Source organism: Plectropomus leopardus, chromosome 13 (assembly GCF_026936395.1).
Source record: "Plectropomus leopardus strain MGB_pleo_1.0 chromosome 13, ASM2693639v1, whole genome shotgun sequence".
Taxonomy (NCBI): Eukaryota; Metazoa; Chordata; class Actinopteri; order Perciformes; family Serranidae; genus Plectropomus; species Plectropomus leopardus.
Window position 1 is genome coordinate 570,001 of NC_142188.1, and position 26,793 is coordinate 596,793.

Sequence of the window (26,793 nt, forward strand, 5' to 3'; positions counted from 1 at the left end):
AGGGCAGAACTGAGATGTTCAAACCTTTCCTTTTCTTATTTCTCTATTTTATTTTAATCTTTATTCCTACAAACCCAAAATATGGAAAAAAATTTGGTGGGGGGGTTCTGTTCAAATGTTGCTAATGTTAGAAAGATATTTTCAAATGTTTTTATTTTAGTTTTAAATGAGTTCTGTGTATTCACAGACAGTTTTATGTGTGGAGTCTATCTGTGTATGTGCAGCTGTGTTTTATATTTGCTTGTTTTTTTGTAACTGACAAACCATTTTTTTTTTTTATAGATTTATGTTAACTGTTTTATATTAAGAAATTACACATTAAAACACAGGCTTTGGATTTTTTCACACACAAAAAAGAGACAAATCTATCTCCAAATACAGTACTGTGGATATTTAAGTATATTTAGTTATACTGCAAGTTTTACCTGTAAATATCCATATTCACATTAACGTGTCCTAATAATTAACAACATTTTTTTATCACCCTGTTAGATAACAGACTGTTTCAGTTGAACCTTTGAAACCTGAGCAAATTACTTTCATTTCTTTCAAAACCTGAGAGGAAGGCAATGACTAACAAATACAGAAGTGACCCAAAAATAGCAAGAAATAAGTAAATAGCACAAAAGATTCCCTGAAAATAATAAAAACAGACAAAACAAAAAAGAAGAAAAGGAAAAACAAAAAAACAACAACAGAAATGACGTGGAAAAGTGATTAAAAACGATAAGAGTTTTGTAACTTTAAATATGGAATCGTGATAATTAATATAATTTTTCCCTGGTCTCCTCTAGCTTTTAAAAAGTTATGTATCTATTATTTTTTTGTAAATTGTGGAACATTATTTAGCACGTTGCTGATTGCCTTTTTTCATGCTTTTGGAAGAAATCAAACTGCTGTCCTCTGAGTACAACAGCTTCAGCTACCTGCTCGCTAAAGGCCTTTAAAAGCAGCAAAATGCAGAGAAGTGCTTTCCAGGTTTCAAAGGGTTAATCTTTAATCCCAGTCTGAGTTTCTCAACAACAATCTGCATGAGACATGAAGAATAAATCCGCACCGGAGCCATGTGGAGGCGAACCGGCAGCTCAGCGGCGTGAAAAGACGGAAACAAATGGAAGGAAGAAAGCGTCGGTTAGCGGCCGTACCTCATGTCGGTGGAAAACGGATCGTCTGCAGCTCAAAGTTCAGCCGCTCACACCGAAAACAAACCGGTTATTGTCGCGCTGAGCTCTCAGAGGAATGAGGAAACTCTGCGGCCTGTCCGCCATCACCGCCTGTCCGCCCGCACGTACACTCACACACCGGGGGAGGGCCCCGCACACCGGGGGAGGGCCCCGCACACCGGGGGAGGGCCCCAAACAGGCCCCGCACTGAGAACCCAGTGACCTGCCCCCCTCTCTTATCTCCCCCATAAACACCAACATTACATATATTGCTTATTAACTCGGATGTGACAGATACCAGCTGATAACTCGGTGTTTTATTAACTCGGAGGAAACGTGACTCGCGAAACTCCATACACAACGCCACATGTTTACCTTGAACTGATTTTTTTGACAGTTTGCGCAGCTGGTACAGGAACCGCACACTTTCTCCAAATATCAAAGGTCGGCCACTGAACTCGGCCCACAGATGATCCACCAGCTGATCTACTTTCACAGGCGGAGCGCTGCACCGCGGCTCACCGCGGCGCTGCACCGCGGCTCACCGCGGCGCTGCACGGCGGCGCTCACCGCGGCGCTCCGCTGGAAGGAGACTGCAGGACTGAGACATGAATCGCGTGTAAAAGATGAAATCTTGTTTCACGTGGCACTGCTCGGCGAAATATGAGTATGCCGAATTACAGAGCGGATACTAGTAACGTTTATAATAATTTAAAACATAATGAAATACCACGTTAAGAGCTACAGATAAACTGTAACGCTAAAAATATCATTTTTTTTTAAAGGGAGTCGGGTTTCACTTATTTAAGACGTAGTGCCTGGTGAAACATCAATATACTCGTTATAACTACTGCGATGTGGTTATTAAGAGCTTTTCCAAGGAACCAAAAACTTACATATCATCAATGTTTGCTTTAATAGGATGCGACAGAGACCAGCTGATAACTCGGTTTCATATTAACAGACAGATGTCGATGCTCGCCAAACTCCATACGACAACATTGCATTTTTATGTTTGATCGATTTTTCTGGACAGATTGCAGAGTTGGTACAACTACCACACACTTTTTCCGAATATCAAAGGTCACCCGGTGAACTCGGCCTACAGATGATCCACCCAGCTGCACTTCATGTCGATTAAATATCTACTTTTGTGGTCGGAGCGCTGCGCTCACCGCGGCGCCTCCGCTGGAAGGAGACTGCGAGGATCAGCTGGAAAAAAGACGTCTCGGTACAAGTGACATTGATAAGCGACCTATGAGAGAGCCGAATTACAGAGTGCATACGATTTATGTGTATAATCAATAAAAACTAGTTTTAAATCCCTTTAAATCTTACTGATGAACGGTGGTGTTAAATTGTAACATTTTTTCAGGGGTTTGTTTTTGCTTTTTAAACACGTAGTACCAGGCGAAAATCAATTTAAACGTTTAAACCACTGAGAGGGGATGATTGTGATTTTTGTAATGAGCCACACACGCAAACATCAGTATTTTCATTAACAGCATCATTTTAACAGCAGCTGGAGGTCACAGATGGTTTTAAGCTAAAGTAGCTCAGTTAGCTGAGCGGATCACCTGCGAGCTGTCGACAGGACCCGAGCTGGCATCCGACCGTCGATTAACCGAACCCATCGGTCCGTTTTACAGCCGATAACACGGATGTCTCATGGCCGATAACACGGATGTCTCATAGCCGATAACACGGATGTCTCATAGCCGATAACACGGATGTCTCATAGCCGATAACACGGATGTCTCATAGCCGATAACACGGATGTCTCATAGCCGATAACACGGATGTCTCATAGCCGATAACACGGATGTCTCATAGCCGATAACACGGATGTCTCATGGCCGATAACACGCCGCCGTCTGTCACAGCTAGCTGCTAGCTACAGTTAGCCTTCATGCTAGTAGCTGCGCAGACGAGCCGACTCTGCCGCCGTGAATCGCGCCGCGTTTCCGGGTCGCAGACGGTTCAACTCACCGCGAGCCTTTGCTGTGGACCCTCAGTTTAGATGTCATCAATAATCCGAGTTTATTCGGCGACACGTTAAAGTGAAAAAGGAGCTCCGTTTGAAGCCGGTGTTTCCACCAGCTGCGACCCCAATGACACGATCACGTCAGGGAAAAAAAACAACATGAGGGCGGAAAGTCTCGCGAGAACAGAGATCCCGTTAGAGGAAGAGAGAGCGAGACTGACCTCTGCTGGTGACGTCATTGTAACTGCAGCTGGAAACTGATGCAGCGAAATGACCCACTTGAAATCAATGTGATTCCTATTAAAGACGTGGTTTCATATCTGGGTATAAAAATATGTAAAAATCAAAAGGAACGGGCCAATATGAACCTTGATCCTCTGGTAAAAAAAGTGAAAAAGAAACTTGATTTTTGGTTGGTAAGAGATTTATCTCTGAATGGACGTGTTTTACTTTCTAAAAGTGAAGGTCTTTCACGCCTAATTTACCCAGCAATGGTCATGGATGTTCCACAAGAACATATTACACAGATTGACAGGAAAATGTTTGACTTCATATGGAAAAATAAACCACATTATTTAAAAAAGAATGTATTATGTAATTCATACTCTGAAGGAGGTTTAAATGTGTTAGCCAACATAGTCTTTAAGATCAACTGGTTCAAACAATATATAAAAGAAAAAGACAAATTATGGTTTATTATCCCAGAACTGTTATTCAGGAAGGTGGGTGGTATTGAGTTTTTGCTGCATTGTAATTATGATGTAGGCAAGATTCCTGTCAATCTGTCTAATTTCCATAAACAAGCCTTAATGTCATGGTTAATGATATACAAGCACAGTTTCTCTCCACACAGATCTTTAATCTGGAACAACAAAGATATCAAATATAAAAATAAAACATTATTTTTTGATGGTTGGGTGGGAAACAACATTTTGTTTGTCATGCAATTATTAAATAGAAACAGACAGCTGTACAGCTATACAGAATTTCTAACGAAATATAAAATACCCATCACTCCTAAAGAATATGGACTGCTGACACTTCTGCAAGGGGGAGGAGAGGAGAACACACGATATTCATCAGAGCTCTCCTTAGGTGGAGTACAGTTAATAAGTGACAAATGTAGCAATAAATATATTAGGAAATTGTACCACCAAACCTCAACCCCTCAGAATCCAGTTGGAACTCAAAATTTGAAAATATTAAATGGAAATCTGTATGGACGTTTAATCAGAAATTTTTTGTAACAAATAAAGTCAAGGAAGTAGCTTTTAAAATATTACATTTAATTTACCCAACAAATCAAGTTGTTGTAAGATTTGGGGTTGTGGAGAGAAACTGTGTGTTTTGTAACCATGAGACAGAAACTATTTGCCATTTGTTTTTTGAATGTGTCTATTGTCGAATATTTTGGTCAAAGGTCGAGCAGTTCTACAATGTACAGACTGGCTCCAATATTCAGCTGAGAGAAAAGGATGTTTTATTTTTCTATGGAAATAGTGCTAGTGAACATCGAAAAAGTTACATCTTGAATTTACTTATACTGTATGGCAAGTATTATATTCACAAGTGCAAATGGAATCAAAAACCTCCAAAAATACAACAATTTATAAAGGAAGTAGAGTTTTATATGATCTCCCTACATGGTGTAAAAGACAAAAAAGCAATGAAGACTCTGGACATTTGCGAATCCTTTAACATGTTTAATTAATTTTGCAGATACCCTGAATGTTTATGTATATATGTACATTTGTATATATTGTATATATTGTATATACACTGGTGTTTGTGTGTCTGTATATATGATAATGTATATATTGTGTGGTGGACACTATCAATAAAAAAAAAAAAAATGCAGCGAAATGTCACGAGACCAGGGGCAGGATTTTAGGATGTTTCTGTCATTTTAGGACGTTTCTGTCATTTTAGGATGTTTTTTTAGGATATTTGAAGGATTTCAAGACATTTCGAGGAGCAACTGCCTCAAATACAGAAAAAGATTTTTAAATTCAAATGACTTTAAAAAAAAAAGAAGTCTGCAAATATGCAAATTGCGTTTTTTAAAGTGTGCTGTTGAAAGCTTTAAACCTTAGAAAGCCATCTACTAAGGTAAAACTCAAATGCACAATAACTACATTAAATAATGCAAATATGAATCCAAATGAACAATAATTAAATAATATAATGTCAAAAATAAATTCAGATACACACTGAATAAGAAAATACACACAAACAAAAATACAATCCTTTAGGGTCTGCTGTATCAACAGAATAAAACTGAAATGTCCAAATATTTTTTGTGCTTATTTATAGTTTTTGTGTTTTACATTTTCAGTAGTTGTCAGGATTTTTTAAAATCAGTACTTTTAATAAAATACAATAATTTCTCAGCTGATAAACTGGGAATTTCATAAATGGGTAAAACATCATAACAATTACAATCAAAATATAAAATGACAATATAAAAATACTTTATCAAATATGAGTAATAAGACAGTTTTAGAATTAGAGAGATGAACAGAATTAAACACAGATAATAGAAAATAACAATAAAGTCTGTTTTTCAGAAATAAACGGTTAATAAACATGTAAATAAAGGCTCACACACAAACACGGGAATCTCGCGACATCACAGCCTCCACGTATGCAGCCCCGGTGACGTCATCACGCTTCCTGCGTGCAGCTGCGTGGAGGCGGAGCCTGCTGGTGTTTGTAGTTCTGACTTTAGAGGCACAAACATCCGAGTTTTTAGTCGTTTCTGTGTAAAAGAACTCCCGCCGGTGAGCCGAGGTACCGTTCACACCGACACCGACCCGGGACGAACACGGTGAACTGCCCGGTGAAGTGACGTTGACCGGGGAAAGATGTCTGCGGGCTCCGGGAGCAGAAACACGAACACGGAACCGTGGGGCAGCTTCGATGATAACCTCATCCAGGTGAGCTAACAGGCTAACAGCTAACAGGCTAATCACACCGCTAACGTGCTAACTAACGAGCTAACCAACCTCCTGTAAAGCCAAACTAACCGGTGAGTTAGCGTGCTAACCGGGAGCTAACATACCGACCGGGAGCTAACTCCCCATCAGGTTAGCTCAGATGCTAACAGGCTAACAGACCCGTCAGACGTGTTGTTAGCATCAGTTAGCATCAGTTAGCGCGTCATGACCCGCCAGCTCACAAACAGGCTGCGTGATCTGTGCGGTTTTTAACATGTGGAACAGCTGATAACCAGCTGAGCAGGTAAACACACCGCGCACACCTGAGTGACGTGTGCGCCATGACGTCACACCAGCGTCATCTAACGTGACTTCATTGAATCACACTTGTGTGTGTGTGTGCGCGCGCGTGAGAAATCAGGACAACTTAAAGACACTCAAGAGTTAAAGTGACGGTTTTACGGCAGAGCGGCACCGGAAGAGTTAAAGGAGTCAAAACAAACAGCTGAAGATGCACTTTTTTACCTCTCTACGGTGGCCCCGAGAGTCAAAACACTACAACATGTCAGACAACAAAACATCTCAGAAAACTAAATCACATTTCCCAAATGTTATGTGGACTTGAGAAATATTGAAATATTTTGTTTTCTTTTTTGTTTTGTTTTCTGAAGTTTTCCTCCGAAAGGCTGCAGTGTTTTGACCCTCAGGGCCACCGTACCTTTGTGCTTCACAGCGTTACCGAGCGCGCCGCATGAAAACACACGGATAAACCTAAAGCAGGTCGACGAGGTCACAGGAACAATGAAAACTAAAATCACAATAATGATAGAAGCTGTAAAAAAGCATAAATGACAAAAATAAGAGCCGACATTTAAACGCGCCGCGGCAGCGTGGCTCTACGCTCCGAGTTTGTTTCAGGTGAAAAAATAAAGAACCTGTCGTCATAAAAATGCGGTTTCACTGACCTTTAACCCCGCGCGCTCCTGCTGCGCTCAGGGCGGCGGCTCGGCCGTCATCGACATGGAGAACATGGACGACACGTCGGGCTCCAGCTTCGAGGACATGGGAGAGATGCACCAGAGGATGAAGGAGGAGGAGGAGGTGACCGCCGAGGCCGCCGCCACCGAGGACGACGCCGCCGAGGACGGAGAGTTCCTGGGCATGAAGGGGTTAAAGGGCCAGCTGGGCCGACAGGTGGCAGACGAGGTGAGTCTCACACACACACACACACACACACACACACACACACACACACACACACACACACACACACCTGAGACCTGTCTGAACCAGAACTATTATCTCACTGATAACAACGTTATCAAAAAAACCTGACAACATCGTCCTGCAGCGGAGTCAACAACAGGAAAACAAACAAACAAACAAACAAACAAACAAACAAAACAACAACATCGTCCTGCAGCGGAGTCAACAACAGGAAAACAAACAGGAAGTGTGAGTGCGTGCAGAGAGGCTCAGAGTCTGACTCACCTGTGTGATGCGTACAGGTGTGGCAGGCGGGGAAGCGTCAGGCGTCCAGAGCCTTCAACCTGTACGCCAACATCGACATCCTGCGGCCGTACTTTGACGTGGAGCCGGTGCAGGTCCGCAGCAGGTAAGACGCCCCGCCACACACACTTCCTGTTTCCTGTCATCTGCTTCCTGCTCCGTCTGATGCCGTCTGTCTCCTCGCAGGCTGATCGAGTCCATGATACCTGTCCGCATGATCAACTTCCCCCAGGTACGCCGCCACTTCCTGCCACACACACACACACAGAAAACAGGACACTGATCCAGGCCTTTCACAATAAAAGCCTCCTCTGACAGTGTGTACTTCCTGTGTGTAGAAGATCGCCGGCGAGCTGTACGGCCCTCTGATGCTCGTCTTCACTCTGGTGGCGATCCTGCTGCACGGGATGAAGACGTCCGGGACCGTCATCGTGAGAACACACACACACACACACACACACACACACACACACACACACACACACTAACCAGCCCCACCCCTCTGATGTCACTGTGATGTCACTCTGCAGAGGGAGGGGACCCTGATGGGAACAGCCATAGGAACGTGTTTCGGTTACTGGCTCGGCATTTCCTCCTTCATCTACTTCCTGGCGTACCTGGTCAACGCTCAGATCACCATGCTGCAGACGCTGTCCCTGCTGGTACCACACACACACACAATATACACACTACACACACAAACACAATATACACACTACACACACAATACATATACAATACACACAATATACACACTACACACACAATACACACACAATACACACAATATACACACAATATACACACAATATACACACACACAATACACACACAATACATATACAATACACACAATATACACACTACACACACAATACACACACAATACACACAATATACACACAATATACACACAATATACACACACACAATACACACACTACACACACAATACACACAATATACACACTATACACACAATACACACACAATACACAGAATATACACACACAATATACACACCACACACACACAAACACAATATACACACTACACACACAATACACACACAATACACACACACACACAATATACACAATACACACACACACAATATACACACAATACACACACAATACACACACACAATATACACACAATACACACACACAATACACACACACACACACAATACACACACACACACAATACACACAGTATACACACTACACACACAATACACACACTACACATACACACACACACACTACACACACAAACACAATATACACACTACACACACAATATACACACTACACACACAATACACACACTACACATACACACAATATACACACTACACACACAATACACACACACACTACACACACACAAACACACAAACACATCACACACACACACACACACACACACACACACACACACACACACACACACACAGAGGGGGTTGAGTGTCTCTGCTGTGAACGCTGAGAAACTTGCCCGTGACGTCACTTCCTGTCCTGTCGTCAGGGTTACGGTCTGTTCGGTCACTGCGTCGTCCTCCTCATCACCTACAACATCCACTTCCACTTCCTGTTCTACGTCCTGTGGCTGCTCTGCGGAGGACTGTCCACTCTGCGCATGGTGAGGACTCCGTTTCCCATCAGCCCCCGCTCTCCCCCCCGCCGCGCGCTCACCGCTCTGTGTGTCTCTCGTCAGGTGGCGGCCCTGCTGTCCCGCACGGTGGGACGGACCCCTCGCCTGCTGCTCTGCGGGACGCTGTCTCTGCTGCACATGCTCTTCCTGCTCTACCTGCACTTCGCCTACCACAAGATCGTGGAAGGTCAGACGCCACGAGGTCACGAGGTCACGAGGTCACGAGGGCGAGATCCGCCCGGAGACGGCCGCAGACGCTCTTATGACACACGCTCTTTAACGTTAATAGCGTTCGGCCGATCTGGTTTTATAATATCGGGTTTATGATCCGCGTGTCGGAGAAAAACTTCAAATACTCCGAACACCAGCAGTCTTTCTGCTGTTTTTCTTCTCATTTTCTGCGTTTTTTTTGTCCGCTGCAGCGCTCCGCCACGCTTAGTTTAGGAACGGTGCTGGGAACATCGAAAAGGCCGAAACTGTTTAACATTAAGATAAAATGTTATTTGTTTGGATTCTTTCAAAGAAAATGTGAAAAAAATTGTAGATTTTATGGATTTATTGTAAAGTTACGGGTGTGGAAGGCGTGTTTTCCTTTTTCTTAAATTGGCAATTTCTTAATTTAAAAAATTGCTGAATTTTTTTTTTTTCAATTTTAAATTTTTAGGATTTTTTTCCCTGTTATTTTTAGAGAAAATGTAAAAATTCTCTGATATTTTTACTTTAAATTTTTGGCAATTTTTAGAGAAAACAAAAAACAGGTGTTTATTTTTTTCTTTGAAATTTTGGTGATTATTATACAAAACCTAGCAAATATAGAACTAAATTATAAGAAAAGAAAAAAAGACAATATTTGGCTGATTGTCTTTTTTTTCTTTTCTTATAATTTAGTTTTAATGAGAACTAAGAAGGCATGTTTTGTTTTTTTGTTTCATGGATATATTTTTTTAATGTAAATGAGCGTTCACACACACACACACACACACACACACACACACACACACTCACACACACACTCACACTCCTCTACTGCACGTCCAGCAGATTATAACCAAAAAATAAACATCATAATTAATTCGAGACAAAACAATATTTTCTACACGAATAAATAATAAACTCACGAACGTAAAAATTACCAAAATATAAACATTATAGAGCTTTTTAGCAGAAAAACCTGCAGCTGCCCTGTTTACTGTCGTTTGTTTACAAGAGGCTCACTGTGTGTGTGTGTGTGTGTGTGTGTGTGTGTGTGTGTGTGTGTGTGTGTGTGAGATCTCGTGTGATTTCCTGTCAGAGTGAGATCTTGTGTGATTTCCTGTCAGAGTGAGATCTCGTGTGATTTCCTGTCAGAGTGAGATCTCGTGTGATTTCCTGTCAGAGTGAGATCTCGTGTGATTTTGTGGTTTCAGGGCTGCTGGACTCCCTGGAAGGACCCAACATGGCGCCCATGCAGCGGGTGGCCAGAGACGTGCCCGAGCTGACGCTGAACGCCACAGTGAAGAGCCCGGGGCCCCTGCTGAGGGCCCGCTGAGGCCCCACACACAGAAACATCTCCTCCTGTCAGAAGCTTCATGTTAAAGTCGATCTCTTTCTCTGTTTGTACATTTGATTATTTTTTGTGTCTGTGATTTTTGGGCTGTTTTCATGTTCAGATGTATTTATAGTTTCTGTACAGAGACTCAAATAAACTTTATGGGTTGGAGTTCATGATTTTATAAATATGTAACAATGCATTTGCATAAAGTTGTTTTACAATTATATTGTTACTATAATTACTTACCAATATTATTAGTATAATAATGTTATTATTATTGTTGTTAATTGTATTATAACTTTAATTACTAATCTCACTTTTCATTATTACGATAATTATTTTCATTTTGTTATTATTATTTATTTATTTTGCCAGCCATAATAACTTTACTTTGAAAGTTTAATTTAAAAATTGGGCTTTTTTGCCCGATTCACAGCCTGTCGGGGTAGTTCCCGCCCTCTTCCTGTTGTGCCACCTCCAGTCTGCGCCAATCAGAGGCCGAGGAGCCTGCACAGCGGAGATTCAGCCAATCAGAGCGGAGAGAGCAGGATGAGCTGATGGCGGTGTACCTGCGAGACTGCGCTCAGGGCAAGCGAGACTGACGTAACTGCGCACAGGCTCCTTTACATCGAGCGCGGGAACACCGGGACAGTAGAGACAGTAGAGACAGAGACATTAGACAGACGGAGACAGACAGCAGAGACATAGAGAGACGGGAAGTAGAAAGATGAAGGTGTATTTCTGCGGCAGTATCCGCGGCGGCAGAGACGACGTGCACGTGTACCGGAGGATCGTGGAGAAGCTGCAGAGCTACGGAACCGTGCTGACCGAGCACGTGAGCAGCCCCGAGCTCACCGACAGAGGTCAGAGGTCTCACACACACACACACACACACACACACACACACACACAGACAGAGGGGAACTGTAACCAACTGCAGTTAACTAAGGTACAAGTTTAAGGTACTTGTAGTACATTTACTGCAGTAAGAGATGTAAATACTGTGAAAGGGGAACTTGAGACTGATGCCGAACTGCAGCAGGTGTGTTACTGTCGGATGTAACGCGGTGTGAGATTCACCAAACAATGTTTAACACGTATTTTCACACCTGGAAGTCTAAATTGTTCGTTCTGACGTTGGTCGATGATTAACATCGAACGTAAGTTAACTGATAAACTCAAAATGCTTAAATTAGAAGATTTTCAAATGGACTTTGGTGTAACTGTTAGAGGACTGTGAGCAGGTTAACAGTTAAAACAGTTAAGGGACTGTTCGTTATGAATGGGGGGGTGGGGGCAAAAATGGGGAGAAGCCCAATATTTTTTTAAGCACTGGGGAGAGACTTCATTCTCATTTGGCTCGGAGGAGGACCTTTAAATTTTAAAAACATTTTAATAAGAAATCATTCTTTTTCTTTTAAATTTCGCTTTAAAAGATTTACTGATATTTTTATTTCTTCTTTGTTTTTTTTGGGGTTTTTTTTACATTTTTTCTTTTTTTCTGTACAATTTATAAATAATATATTTTATATAATGCTGGCATTGTTTGTTCTTTCAGAATTTTCAACAATATTACGTTTTTTTTTAAAAAAAAATATTTGGTTTTTGTCTTAATTTTTTGGGCAATTTTGTAATATTTTGTTTTATTCTCAGTGTTGTTTTCCTTTAAAAAATGGTGATTTTTTTTCTACCTTAAAAATGTTTGCCATTGTTTTCCTGTAAAAGGTTTGGGTGATTTTTTGGCTTTTATTTCTTTGTCTTTCTTTGTCTCTATGTCTCTTTTACCATTTTGGCAAAGTTTTCTTTTTTTTTTTTCCATAAAAATCTTTTGGTGATTTTTTTCTTGATTTTTTTGTCAGTTTTTAATGAACATATATCTTCCAAACCCACAGAGGGAATCTTTTTTTTTTTAGCACCAGAAACTTAAAAATCTGCTTTGAGGTTTGTCACATATGATGTGTTCAAGGACCGTCGTAAAATATGAAAATCCAACAATAAACTGTTTGAAACAGTGATATTTGATACAGAGACAAAGTCCTGAGATTTATTCGACACACAGAGGAAGAGTGTGTGTGTGTGTGTGTGTGTGTGTGTGTGTGTGTGTGTGTGTGTGTGTGTGTGTGTGTGATGTCACTGAGCTGCTGTGCTGTGATTGGACAGGAGAGGACGCTGCAGCAGCAGGAGACAGAGCCATCCATGACCGAGACGTGGACTGGCTGCGACAGTCTGACGGTGATGATCTGATTATTGATTATTGATTATTGGATATTAGTGGTTTGGCCCTGAGCGGTGTCTGCAGGTGTGTGTTTGTGTGTGTGTGACCTCTGACCTCTGACCTGTGTGTGTGCAGTGGTGGTGGCGGAGGTGACGCAGCCGTCTCTGGGCGTCGGCTACGAGCTCGGCCGCGCCGTCGACATGAAGAAGAAGATCTTTTGTCTGTTCAGACCGTCATCGGGACGACGTGAGGACACTTCCTGTCTCCTTCCTTCCTCTCCTGACTGACACCTTGGCTGCGTCCCATTTCTCTCTCCTGTCTCCTCGTTTCCTTCACTCGTGCCTTTATTCTGAAAGATATACAGGAAGTTTGTTGTTAAGCAGGAAACAGAAAATAAGACATCTATTTTGACGGTCACTTTTCAAACTAAACCTTTACTTTGAAGTTGTACTTTTGGAGCACACACACACACACACATATATATATACAGTATTTATACTCCAGCTTTGTGTTTTTGTACCTGAGTTTGATCTGTTGATGTCACTTCCTGTCCGTCTGCAGGTCTGTCGGCGATGATTCGTGGCGCCGAGGACGGCGAGCTCTTCGTGGTGAAAGATTACAGCGAGGACGAGGTGGAGAACGTTCTGGAAGAGTTCTTCAGCAAACTGAAGAGAACCTGAAGAACATGAGAACTTTCACAATAAAACCCATAAAAACTGAACTGACTCTGCGAGCTTTAATCTGAAAATAACACTTCCTGTCTGATGGACTCCTTTCAGGATTCACTGATTTTTCTTACTATTTATTTTTTAGGTTTTTGAGTTTAACGGTCTGTTATTTGACACGTTACCCGAAGCGGCTTCACTTTTCAGACGCCTCCGACGCAGTTTTTAAGAACTTTTTTCAGGTCAGTTAATGTTTGTTTTTCTTTTACTTTAAACAAAAATAAATAAAAAATGTCCGGTTAATTTTCTTGTACTTTTTACTGATTTCTTGATTTTTGGTCACTTTGGTTGCTTTTCACCTTCCAGTGTTTTTGACAGAAACAAGCCGATCAGCTCATATTTTAAAGGGTTAATCTAATACTGATGTTAAAATAAAATATTCACAAGCAGAAAATTATGTGGGGTTTACATGATTATACATATATATATATATATATATATATATATACACACATTTATATATACATATATATACACATATATATATATATATATACACATATATATATATATATACATTTATATATACATATATATATATATATGTATATATATATGTATATATACTGTTAATGAGATCATTACAAACTGCTCTGACCTCCAAATGTCAAACATGGAGAATATTTTTCTGTCTGATGGAAGAATTTAAATTCATCAGAGCTGCAGCAACCCGATAACTGATGTGATCGATAACCTGATCGATAACATAAATGTGACGCTCCGTAACTGATGGTTCTGGGTTTCTCAGGACGTCCACAAACTGGAGGAGTTCAGGTCCTCAGGTGTCCAGCAGGTGGCAGCGCCGCTCACACTGCTCGGGTTCAAACCGGTGCAGATCATTTTTGGTCGAAATGCTTCGGACGGTAAATTACGTGCAGGAACCAGAGCAGAACATGTTGTATGTTGGTGGAAAAGAAGTTAAAGTGGTTCTATAGGGAACCTCTGAGGTTCTGTGGTTTGTTCTAGACGAGCACAGAGACGCAATAGATATAAAGACGGGTCCTCTGCGGACGGACGTGATGTGGTACAAAAAAGTAAGCTGAGCGGTGAAACATCAACCAATCACATGCTTTTGTTTCACAACTTTTCCAGTTCCCATTTCCTGTCCGGCCGAAAGATGAAGGAACTATTTATATTGCCAGTACGGTACTATTTTACCCTACTCTTTTTATTTACCGGGACGTTAACAACAACAAAAATCAGCTGAGAACAACAGTAAAAGCCCAAAGTAACGTTAGCTAACTGGCCAACATGCGACTGAATTTAAAGTAACGTTAGCTAACCAGCTAACATGCGACTGAATTTAAAGTAACGTTAGCTAACCAGCTAACATGCGACTGAATTTAAAGTAACGTTAGCTAACCAGCTAACATGCGACTGAATTTAAAGTAACGTTAGCTAACCAGCTAACATGCGACTGAATTTAAAGTAACGTTAGCTAATTGGCAATTTCCGACTGAAATCAACGGTTGAAGTCCGAGTCCAGTCGAGTTCTGCATGGATGACATTTTTGTGTAGGCCGACCCGGAAGCTAACGTCGCCCTGGTTCCCTCGTCAAGAAGCCTCTGCGTTTTTTTCCGTCCGTCTTTGGATCACTGCAGAAAACCATCTCTGAGGTAAACAACCGTTTATATTACTTTTAATTTAGCAACATAATCATCAGAAATTAACACCACTTTGTGATTTGTGAAGCCTCAAAACAATCGCTTAAAATAACAAGCTAACAGACTATAAATGAACGGTCGCGTCTCCACCACAGCGAGGCTGTAGAGACGCGTTCGCCGTGATGACGCTCCTTCAGCTGTTGTTAGGTCACCGTGAGGGATTTACCGACAGATTTTCAGAGAACAAAACGTGAACGTCTCTGCAGCTCGAGTGAACCATAAACCTGATTTCAGACATCCAACCAGACTTCTGACTTTGAGACCAGGGGACAGGAGGTGCTGATGCTAACAGGAGGTGCTGATGCTAACAGGAGGTGCTGATGCTAACAGGAGGTGCTGATGCTAACAGGAGGTTCTGATGCTAACAGGAGGTGCTGATGCTAACAGGAGGTGCTGATGCTAAGAGGAGGTGCTGATGCTAACAGGAGGTTCTGATGCTAGCAGGAGGTGCTGATGCTAGCAGGAGGTGCTGATGCTAGCAGGAGGTGCTGATGCTAACAGGAGGTTCTGATGCTAAGAGGAGGTGCTGATGCTAACAGGAGGTTCTGATGCTAAGAGGAGGTGCTGATGCTAACAGGAGGTGCTGATGCTAGCAGGAGGTGCTGATGCTAACAGGAGGTTCTGATGCTAAGAGGAGGTGCTGATGCTAACAGGAGGTGCTGATGCTAGCAGGAGGTGCTGATGCTAGCAGGAGGTGCTGATGCTAACAGCTGTGCGGCTGTCAGGACTCGTTACCGGGGTTCTCTATAAAATTATTACAGCGGAAAACAAACGAACCAAAACACAAACATTAACAGCAAACATTTGAATATGACGCTTTAAGGATCTTTATCGTGTCAAATTTTTTTTGGTGACGTTGAGGCGACAGATCAGAGGATGTTCTTTTATAAAACGTTCCCTCAATGTTACATGAGAACAAAGGAGGAACATTTTCAAAGCAACATTTAGAACATTATTGAGGACTGACATTACAGATCCTTTACTTAAAAAAATACAAACGTAATGTTTTATTTTAGCAAAAAAAAAACAAACAAACCAAAAAACATTTTTGACAGAGAACGTTACTCTAACTTTAAGAAGAACGTTCTTGGAGCTAAAAGAAAACTTGTCGCTGAAAACGTTACTAAAACATTGCATTGGATGCGTTCACAGAACGATTTTAGAGCCAAACATTGGCAGCTGGATGTAGCCGGTCACGCTGCCGCCGTGTCGCTCGTGTGAGCGCAGCTTTACAGAACCATTAAGGAACTGAAAGACGTCTTATTTCGGTTCTGAAGAGTGATGAAACCTAAAGAACCCAGACGAAGCAGCGAGCTAATTTCATGCTCCTCACGAACCCAACACAGAACCTGAGGAACCTTACAGATACCCTGAAAAGTCCTGAATCTGGAGGACACCTCAGAACCAGTCGGGATCTTGAAGGTTCTCGAGGGTTCTTGCAGGTTCTGGATCGAGGAGTCAAGCAGATGATTGACAGGTGGTGTGACGTCATCAGGAGGGGGCGGCGCCCTCTGACAGCAGCTGCTGAACGGAGATGAAAAAAAACATTCATTATTCATCATTTATTAATAATTCACAGAGCAGTTTGATCAATATCAGGTGTTGCTAGGCAACAGGACACACATACAGGCAGGTGATTACCTCATCGTCCATCAGAGTTAATGTGTGTGTGTGTGTGTGTGTGTGTGTGAGGACAGTGTTCATCAATATTAATGATGTCATTTATTCAGCAGCTGATCAGGTGACACACACCTGATCAGCTGCTGCAGGAACAACTTACAAAATAAAAGTGTCATTAAAACATTTACAATCAACAGGAAGAGGAACCCTCCAAAATAAAAAATAAAGTTAATAAACAGATTTTCTATCACATTTGAACTCACCTGGTTATAAAATAAAAAGTCAACATACGTTTAAAATATTTTATTTGTTTTAAAATATACATTGTTTACAAATTGAGAAAATAAAATCGTTAGTAGTTTTAACAGTCTTTTTTTCTTTAACTTTTTTTAGTTTTATTTCCCAACAGGAAGTGAAACAAACAATCAGACCAGGAAAAACTCGCTGAGACGAGGAAACAGTTCAGGTGAACTCACACCTGCAGGGTCAGAGGTCAACGAGCTGAGGGTGAGTAACAGCACCTGTGGGGGCGGGGCTACAATCAGAGTTCAGCTCCGAACGTCCAACAGTCTGTTTTCAGTTTGTCATAAAAGTTCCACATTTGTCCTCATGGTGTCCTCATGGTGTCCTCAGGTGTCCTCAGGTGAGTCCACGTCCTGAATAAAGGACCTGGCCGTCCCCGGCAGCCATGTTGGAGCTCTTGTTTGAGTTTAGAGTCTCAGAAAAACACAAACTTTTTTTTTAATCTGGCTGATTTTGTGTTCAGGAAACGTTAGCTTGTTAGCTGGCTAACCAGCACAAGTCTGATTAGCACGTTAGCATTAGCCTTGGTGACTTTTACTTATTTTTTTCCCCAATCTTAACAATCCTAGCTAGTTTGCTAACAGTTTCTTCAGGTGTGTCACTTTTATATATTTGGGACTTAGCTAGCACAGGCTACTGTTAGCTTCTGTTAGCTAGTGTTAGTGTTAACTTTAAATATAATTTCAGATGAAGTGTTTGCTAATGCTGCGTTCATGTCATGTAGGACATTTTTAGTACTTTCACTGTTTTACAACTGCAGAATGCGAATTCATGATTTAAAAACTTTAAAAATGATGTAAGGTAACATTTGACCTCACATTAGCATGAATCCAAATATAAAACTAATGGTAATTTTAGCATTAGTGAAATTTAAAACATTTAAACTTATGCTAATGTTAGCATATGTCTAAATATGGAGTATTTAAATTAATGCTAACATAAGCAAATTTCTAAAATACAATCAATCAAGTATGTTTTTTTTTTGTATTTAGTGCATAACACTCCATATTTGGAGTACTCAGGTACAAAGAAAGCAAACATGCATACATGTTAGCATCTCTCTAAATATTAGTCCATGTTAAAAATATTCGGCATAAAGTGGCGCCAACACACAACCTACAAAAATTAACATTAAATGTGGAAAATTTTGTGTTAAATGTTTGTATTTAGAAGCCATATATTCACATCAGATGTGTTTTGCTTAATATTTTATGTTAGCATAAGTTCAAATGGAATATCTTAACTAATGCTAACGTTAGCACAAGTCCAAAAATACAGAATATTGAAACCAGTGCTAATGTGAAGTGTGTTTGCTTTTGTCTTTAGTGCTTAATTTTCGTTCACTGTAGGGCTACACTGTAAGGTGAGATTGAAATGACAATAAAGAAACTGAAACTGAAACTTTCCATCGTTAGAGTATTTCGGTATAAGTAAACACGCATGTTAGCATTAGCTCAAATATTCTTCCATGTTTGGAATAATTAGCTTAACATTAGTGCTAAGCAGCGTCAACACATATCTCACTTTATCTTCAGTCCAAACACAGAACATTTAACATCAAATATGGCACATTTAATGTTACGTTTGTGTACAGACGTCAGATATTCATGTAAGACGCTGTTTTGCTTTTAATATCGCACATTAACAAAAGTCCATATTTAAGTAAATGCTAACATGAGGTGTTTGCTTTTTTAGCACTGAATATTTTAAATGTTGAATATTTAGAGCAAAAATAAAATAAAGAAAGACATGTTAAATGTTGTCATTATTTTCTATTTAGTGCCAAATATTCCATATTCAGAACAAACGTCGAGTATTTAGTGCTAACAAACAACCTATTTCACTTCAGGTGAGTTTAAATAATTCTGTATTTCAAATATTCAGTGAATCTTTAAGTTGTACTTTCGATTTAGAAGTTGATGTGAGTGGAAACGTGAAGCATTTGTTTTGCTGTATCAGTACTTAAAACATCTCACGTTAGCATCAGTCTAAACACGGGAACCTTTCAGAATAAGAGCTCTGATTAGGAATCTGTGAACTCCCGTCTGACATGAACGCAGCTGACGTGACCAAAACACTAACGAACTCTGGTGGTTTTAAAAAACACGCGAGGAAGAGCTGTGACAGTAAAATGATCGTCTCCGTCGTCAAAAGTCAGTTTAACCCTTCGTCCTCCTGGTGCATGCTGGGACACAGACACGGACATGTGACGCAGTCAGAAACGCTGCGGGATTGCTCCCTCAAATTACGCTTTAAAATCATCATTTAACCCTTTGAAACCTGGATCAACATCAGTTTACTCGTGCTGCGCTCAGACGCCTGTCACAATGTTTAACCCTCTGAACCTGAAGACGTAAGAAATGGTAAGAAATGTCCCACAAACTGCGAGAAATTGGTTAAAAAGGTGACAAACAAATAACATTTGATGCGTTAAAAGAAAATGAATAAAAACCAGGGAGAAATGTCCAGAAAACTCGAACTATTAGAATCTTATAATTATATCGTCGGTTTTTCTCGTGCGTTTCTTCATTCACCTTTCACAAGCATTTCAGCCGTTTAAAGCGGAGCAAAAAGGTTTAAATGAGGAAAAAAACACTATACACTATTTTTTCATCGTTTTGGATTTTTTTCAGGCCACACTCATATTTGATTTTGGGGTTTTTTTTCATTCCTTTTTTGCAATTTCTAGGTAATTTTCTTCTAACTTTTGCTAAAGTTGCTCTTTGTTTTCTACGAGTGTTTTTGGAATCAATCAAACAGATTTGCTCTGATTTCAAAGGGTTAAAGAGGAAGAGGAGGAAAATGAGGAGGAAGAGAAGGAGGAGAAAAGAGTATGACAAGAGATAGTGGAGGTGAAGAAGGAGGAATTCAGACGAGGAAGAAGAATGAAAAAAGAAGGAAGAAGGGGGAGGAGGAGGAGGAGGAGGAGGAGGAGGAGGAGGGTGACCTTGGCTGAGACGTCTCCAATTATATTCATGAAGAAGAAGAGTCATTAAAGTTGTACGAGTCCAGATGTAACGTCTATTTATACCCAGAGTGCATCACTGCGACACACACACACACACACACACACACACACACACACACACACACACACACACACAGCTTAACTTCCTGTTCGCTCCTCGTCTCAACATCTGATGACTCGTATGAATTATTAAACACTCACACCTACACACACACACACACACACACACACACACACACACACACTTTAAAGTATTAGCGACCCATTTCTGACGGTAATAAAACGTGAATAATTTAACGGGAGCTGCTCGTTCTGCTAATAATTACAGCCGAGGACGAAGAACCAGGAGGAGCAGAAGGAGAAGGGGGAGGAGGAGCAGGATGTGCAGGAGGAGGAGGTGCAGGAGGAGGAAGAAGAGGAGGAGGTGCAGGAGGAGGAGGAAGAAGAGGAGGAGAAGCAGGAGGAGGAGGAGGTGCAGGAGGAGGAGGACAGTGTGTTTGTTGGACTTTCAGGCGTCCCGCAGTAGAAAATGTTTTTAAATAATTGAGCAGCTGAGAACAAACAGGCTGCAGTTAAAGGAGCGAACCGCTGTTTCTGCATGTTTTATTTACGTTCAGCACACACACACACACACAGACACACACAGACACACACACACACACACACACACACACACACACACACACACACACACACACACACACACACACACACACACACACAGACACACACACACACACACAGACACACACACACACACACACACACACACACACACACACACACACACACACACAGACACACACACACACAGACACACACACACAGACACACACAGACACACACACACACACACACACACACACACACACACACACACACACACACACACACACACACACACACACACACACACACACACACACACACACACACACACACACACACACACACACACACACAGACACACACACACAGACACACACAGACACACACACACACACACACACACACACACACACACACACACACACACACACACAGACACACACACACACACACACACAGACACACACACACACACACAGAAACTCGGCAGTTCCTTCACTAACCTGTTGTTAGTTACTTGTGTAATCTGAATATTTAAACTGCTCATCAGGTCTCGCTGCAGCTCTGACTCCAGGCTGATGCTAACTTAGCTTAGCACAAACACTGTCAGCAAAGGGAAACCGTTAGCCTCGTCGGCTCCATCAGTACCTATCTAGACTTCTAATCAGCTCATTCTCCATGTGGACGTTGGTGCCAAATTTTAAGAAATTCCTTTGAGGTGCTCTTTAGATATGGTGTTCACGAGAGTGACGCAAATTCACGGTGACCTTTGACGTTTCCTTCAGATATCGTGATGAAAAGAACGGGACAGACAACGAAACTTTGACCACCGAAATCGGGTAAGCAATTTCGGGTGAGATCAGTTTATCTCTGAGTCCACTTAATGTTTGTGCCAAATTGATGGAAATTCCTTCAAGGCCTTCTTCTGACTAACATTTACAAATATGAAACAGTCGCAAGGTCAGTGCCTTCTGACCAACACAGTCTGCCACATTTGAGGACATTTCTTCAGGCCTTCTTGAGATATGGACGCAGGGTCACAGTGACCACCAAATATTAACTAAACCATTCTTTATTCTTAGTAAACGTTTGCGTTCTTTAGATATTGCATTCATGAGAATGTCATGGACACAAGGTCACGGTGACCTCTGACCCTACACTTCCAATCAGTTTCTATATGACTCAAAATGGAAGTTTGTGCCAAATAAAATAATTTTTAAAAAACCCTCAAGGCGTTCTTGAGATCATGTTCACAAGAATGAAACAGACGAGGTCACAGTGACCTTTGACCACCAAAACCTCATCACATTATCTCTGAGTCCACTAAAACGTTTGTGCCAAACTGACAGAAGTTTCTTTGAGGCGTTCACGAGAAAGGGACGAACAACCTGAAAACCTCCGAAAGCCTCCGGTCTCAGCTGTCAGCAGTGTGGAAACAAAATAACCAGCTGAGCTCTGCAGCCCGGTGGAGCTGTTAATATTGATCAATCTGTTTCCCGTTCAGCTGCTCTCCTCCATCAGCTGACATCATCCGTGTCCCATCATGCACCAGCACAGATCACAGGGTTATCACATGGTCCTGAAGCTTCAGTCTGGATCAATACTTTGATAGATTATCAATTCGTACTCTCAAATTAACAAGATTCAAAATATGATTATAGTGCAGGCTGCTGTCGGCTTTAAAGACCTATCAATCAATTAACTGATGATGAAAGCAGATCAGATCAATACTGATCACAGTCTGACGCTTTATACAAACTCCAACACGTGGACACTTAAATCAACAGTGCAGATCAATACGTGATCAATACTTCCACCTCCTGTGAGAACATGAAACACTGCCGAAAGAACATCTGTCAATCAATCAATCAATCAATCAATCAATCAATCAGTCAGTGGATCAATCAGTGATGACGGTGCTCGGTGAGCGTCACAATCAGAGAGCTGTGAGGAAGGCAACGAGCCAACATTCAACCAGCGACGCCGACCGCACACAACAAATAGGTGGAGGTACGGAAGCTCACGAGTGCCAGAAACATTAAAAACAAACACATTCAACACATTAATTATCAGTTAACGTCATTATTGTATTCTAACGACTTTTGTATTTAAATCAGCAGTTTTCCTGTAAAACTGTAAAAATCAAACGCACTTTCAGTTACGTTTAGTTTTAATTTCGTATTGTGGAGATTCTGTATACAAAAATAAATGTTTGTAATCACTGTGAATACAAATAAATGAAGCAGGTTTTGTGTTTTAAATTAAACGATCAATAAACAGTGATCAGTGACGTAGTGACCATTCTACCTGCAGATGATAAACACCTGGATTTCAATCAATATTGATTTTATAATCTTTGACATACAGAGAAATGGAGTCATACTTTATATTTCTAACTGCGGCTGCACAATATATCCTGTTCGTTTTTGTCAACTTGTGCGATAAAAAAACCCATGAAAAACGTTGATGTTGCAGTCTGGGATTTTTTTGTTAGCTGAAAGAGAAAATCAGCAGAAAATGGCACTTTAACCCCTTAAAACCTGGATCAACATCGCTTGCTGCGCTTTGACACCTTTCACAATTAGATTATTTTAAAAAGATGAGGAGTAAATGTTTAGGGAGAAAACAAAAGGGTTTTTAATTACAATAATTATAATTTTATTATTTATAGATTATAGATTATTTATTATTTTATTTATCGAAATAACTATTTTTTAAAGTACTTTTACAGGTAATTTAAAATGTATGTATTTATTTATTTATTCATTTTACTAATTTTCAACATGATGAAGTTTTTAAGGATGTTTTTTAAATTCATAGTTTCTCCGTATTTTAATGCCTATTTTGGTTCCTTTTTCTGGTTGAAATATGAAAGTTTTCAAATATCAGGTTTATAAAGTTTATAAGTGAATTTTTCTTTGACTCGATTTCAATCATTTTCCCTGTTATTTTATTTTGTAAGACAACGGGTTTATATTCTTTAAAATAAAATGTATTTATGTGTTTACATGTTGGAATGCGTGCATGTTCAAACAAACAAACAAACAAACAAACAAACACGCTGGGATCAATAAAGCTGTCTGAAAAACATTAGTCATTTCCTGCCCTGTTTCTGGCACTAACAGGCTTCCGTAGCAGCGTGACAACGTCTGAACATAAAAAGTGAATAAACACAAACAAAACAAATCCAACAGAAACAAATTAAAATAATCTCTTAATAATGGATTTATACGACAACAAAACAAACAAACAAACAAACAAACAACTGGATGTTTACATTCCAGGTGGGAGAAGCTCCGCCCCCGGCCCTGCCCCCTGCAGGTGTTGTTGGGGGCTGCAGAGCTCAGCCAGGGTCAAAGGTTGAATTCCCTGACAACCCAATCAGATGACTAAATCAAAACACGCCATGACAGGAAATCAATGATTGGTAAAGAAAATAAAAGTCTGACCTTCAACAGGCCCGGCGTCGAACTCGCAACCTTCCAGAGAGAGAGAGAGTGATAGGCACTGAGAGTCTGTGTGTGTGTGTGTGTGTGTGTGTGTGTGTGTGTGTGTGTGCGCGTGTGTGTGTGTGTGTGTGTGCATGTGGTAATCCAGGTGTGTCTCATCTGTTCTCTTCAAAATAAAAGCCCCGGGTCAGGAAACAAGGCATAGACGTCCGTAAAGTTTTTAAGTTTCCAATTTTTTTTTCTTCATTTTTTTCTTCTCTGACAAAACAGCGCACACACACACACACACACACACACACACACACACACACACACACACACACACACAGAGAACAGGGTTTCTAATATTGATTACAATACTGATTATAATATTCTGGACTGAATCTCCAATAATCAATTGAATGTAGTTTAATCAGCTGTCCACATACTTCTGGCCACATAGTTCATCCTGGTATATGAACATCAAACCAAAGTACTTTATATGGCCAAAAGTAAGTGGACACATGATTAAAGTGAGTGAACTCCACCACCAACCAAACTGTTCAGTTTTTATGAGAAAAAAATATAATTTTTCAACAGTTATTATTATTATTATTGTTATTATTATTCTAATAATAACTTCTTTAATATCAGGGTCAAAACGTGGTGGAGAATATGATTTTTTCTTCTGCTTTGATGCTCAAGAAATTAAGTCAAAAAAATGTGGTCCACTTTTTCCGAGAATCAAATTCCTTAAAAGAGGCCGTCCACATACTTCTGGCCACATGCTGCATTTCCTGTGATTTTTTAGATTCATTTGATTAATAATCAATACAACAAAAATACTGTTAGAATTTAATTTGATTACAGAAAAATAATCATTCTTATTTTCTCAGAATTAAATTTGTGACTTTGATCACCAGTTGATCAATATCTCTCACACACACACACACACACACACACACACACACACACGTGTGCTCGGCAGCATACAGTAGAGCATGGCTATCTCCTGGATGGGCGTGACCTCTGACCTCTGTGGCGGGCGGGTCAGCGTTGGGGGCGGGGTCAGTCCAGCAGCGTGCCTTGCTCCTGGGCTCGGGTCAGGCTGTCTTTGCGGTGCAGGTGGTGCACGCCCATCCTCTTCGGGCTCTTCTGCGGACGCTGCGGGGCGGCGGCGAGGGCGGGGTCGTAGTCAAGGAGGCGGGGCGAGATAACGGGCAGGTCGTGGGGGAGGACGTCTCTCTCCTCCGTGGAGCTCTCCTCCTCTTCCTCCTCCTCCTCCTCCTCTTCCTCTAACTCCTTCCTGCGGGTGTCGGCGGGGCTGGTCGCCACGGTGACCGCCGTGTCCCCGCTGCCGCCATCGTCCTCCAGGTTCATCAGCAGCCTCTCGCCCTCCTCTGTGGAGCCATCGCCGCCGTAGCGCCCCTTCCTGCCGGGCCGAGGCTCAGTGTCGGTGTCGGTGTCGAGGCTGGAGCCGCGGCTCGGCGTCCAGCTCCGCGCCGACGAGCCCTCCTCGCCGTCCGAGTACGCCGCTCTGTGGCGGTCAGAGGAAGAGGAGGTCCCACCTCCTGGCGTGGGCCTCCGTCTCTGCAGCTCCTGAGCCGTCTGGCTGCTGAACGCCGTGCGGTGAACCATGGAGCCGTCGCACGTCGGCGCCATCTTCTCCACAAACATGCGCTGCCAGTTGGCGAGGAGGTCCTCCTCAGAGCTGCCGGAGCTCGCCAGGACGCTGGGCGCCTGAAGGGCGGGCGAGGGGGGCGGGGTCAGTGCATTTAGACTGTTAGTACAACAACATCTTTAAAGGTTCCCGCCCCTCGAGCAGCACACAGAAAAAAATCTAAAATCATAGAAACCACCGAAAATCATAGAAACATGAATGCATCTGCTGTGACGAAAGGAAGTGTGTGAGAGGTGTCTGTGAGAGGTGTGTGAGAGGTGTGAGAGGTGTGTGAGAGGTGTCTGTGAGAGGTGTCTGTGAGAGGTGTGTGAGAGGTGTCTGTGAGAGGTGTGTGAGAGGTGTCTGTGAGAGGTGTGAAAGGTGTGAAAGGTGTGAGGGAGGTGTCTGTGAGAGGTGTCTGTGAGAGGTGTGTGAGAGGTGTCTGTGAGATGTGTGAAAGGTGTGAAAGGTGTGAGGGAGGTGTCTGAGAGGTGTCTGTGAGAGGTGTGTGAGAGGTGTCTGTGAGAGGTGTGTGAGAGGTGTCTGTGAGAGGTGTGTGAGAGGTGTCTGTGAGAGGTGTGAAAGGTGTGAAAGGTGTGAGGGAGGTGTCTGTGAGAGGTGTCTGTGAGAGGTGTGTGAGAGGTGTCTGTGAGATGTGTGAAAGGTGTGAAAGGTGTGAGGGAGGTGTCTGAGAGGTGTCTGTGAGAGGTGTGTGAGAGGTGTGTGAGAGGTGTCTGTGAGAGGTGTGTGAGAGGTGTCTGTGAGAGGTGTGAAAGGTGTGAAAGGTGTGAGGGAGGTGTCTGTGAGAGGTGTCTGTGA

The 26,793-nt window shown here is 41.8% G+C and overlaps 4 protein-coding genes across 5 annotated transcripts in view; 2 read left to right on the plus strand and 2 right to left on the minus strand.

Moving 5' to 3' along the window:
- The window catches only part of ncoa4 (nuclear receptor coactivator 4), a 12,480-nt gene extending 9,169 nt beyond the window's left edge, over positions 1–3,311 (minus strand). Inside the window, exon 1 of one of the 2 annotated variants that reach the window (XM_088086912.1) lies at positions 3,153–3,311. In XM_088086912.1, the coding sequence (XP_087943038.1) occupies positions 3,153–3,190 (38 nt within the window). In that variant the 5' untranslated portion in view covers positions 3,191–3,311. Of the gene's footprint in view, positions 1–1,145; positions 1,359–3,152 lie in introns of those variants that run through there. The other variant, XM_088086913.1, reaches the window with a different exon arrangement.
- A 2,520-nt stretch (positions 3,312–5,831) lies between these two features.
- yipf3 (Yip1 domain family, member 3) lies at positions 5,832–10,950 on the plus strand. Its single transcript, XM_088086931.1, has 9 exons — positions 5,832–6,083; positions 7,080–7,289; positions 7,592–7,698; positions 7,779–7,824; positions 7,931–8,023; positions 8,123–8,254; positions 9,126–9,239; positions 9,315–9,438; positions 10,658–10,950. Exons 1-9 carry the CDS (start codon positions 6,012–6,014, stop codon positions 10,777–10,779), a joined length of 1,020 nt encoding a protein of 339 aa, XP_087943057.1. The 5' UTR covers positions 5,832–6,011; the 3' UTR covers positions 10,780–10,950.
- A 273-nt stretch (positions 10,951–11,223) lies between these two features.
- On the plus strand, positions 11,224–13,718 carry dnph1 (2'-deoxynucleoside 5'-phosphate N-hydrolase 1). The gene is made up of 4 exons (XM_088086945.1): positions 11,224–11,645; positions 12,943–13,014; positions 13,133–13,243; positions 13,559–13,718. The coding sequence occupies exons 1-4, from the start codon at positions 11,510–11,512 to the stop codon at positions 13,675–13,677; spliced, it is 438 nt and encodes a 145-aa protein (XP_087943071.1). The 5' UTR covers positions 11,224–11,509; the 3' UTR covers positions 13,678–13,718.
- A 3,576-nt stretch (positions 13,719–17,294) lies between these two features.
- tjap1 (tight junction associated protein 1 (peripheral)) overlaps positions 17,295–26,793 on the minus strand; it is a 48,431-nt gene continuing 38,932 nt past the window's right edge. Inside the window, exon 11 of the mRNA XM_088086908.1 lies at positions 17,295–26,054. Coding sequence (XP_087943034.1) covers positions 25,383–26,054 — 672 coding nt within the window. The 3' untranslated portion in view covers positions 17,295–25,382. The remainder of the gene's footprint in view (positions 26,055–26,793) is intronic.

Excerpts from the sequence above, each read along its gene's own strand:
- dnph1 (XM_088086945.1), top strand. The coding sequence starts at position 11,510 with ATGAAGGTGTATTTCTGCGGCAGTATCCGCGGCGGCAGAGACGACGTG. Across the intron at positions 13,015-13,132 it reads CTGGCTGCGACAGTCTGACG|TGGTGGTGGCGGAGGTGACG; the intron begins GTGATGATCTGA and ends GTGTGTGTGCAG. Across the intron at positions 13,244-13,558 it reads CAGACCGTCATCGGGACGAC|GTCTGTCGGCGATGATTCGT; the intron begins GTGAGGACACTT and ends GTCCGTCTGCAG.
- yipf3 (XM_088086931.1), top strand. The coding sequence starts at position 6,012 with ATGTCTGCGGGCTCCGGGAGCAGAAACACGAACACGGAACCGTGGGGC. Across the intron at positions 7,290-7,591 it reads GCCGACAGGTGGCAGACGAG|GTGTGGCAGGCGGGGAAGCG; the intron begins GTGAGTCTCACA and ends TGATGCGTACAG. Across the intron at positions 7,825-7,930 it reads GCATGATCAACTTCCCCCAG|AAGATCGCCGGCGAGCTGTA; the intron begins GTACGCCGCCAC and ends TCCTGTGTGTAG.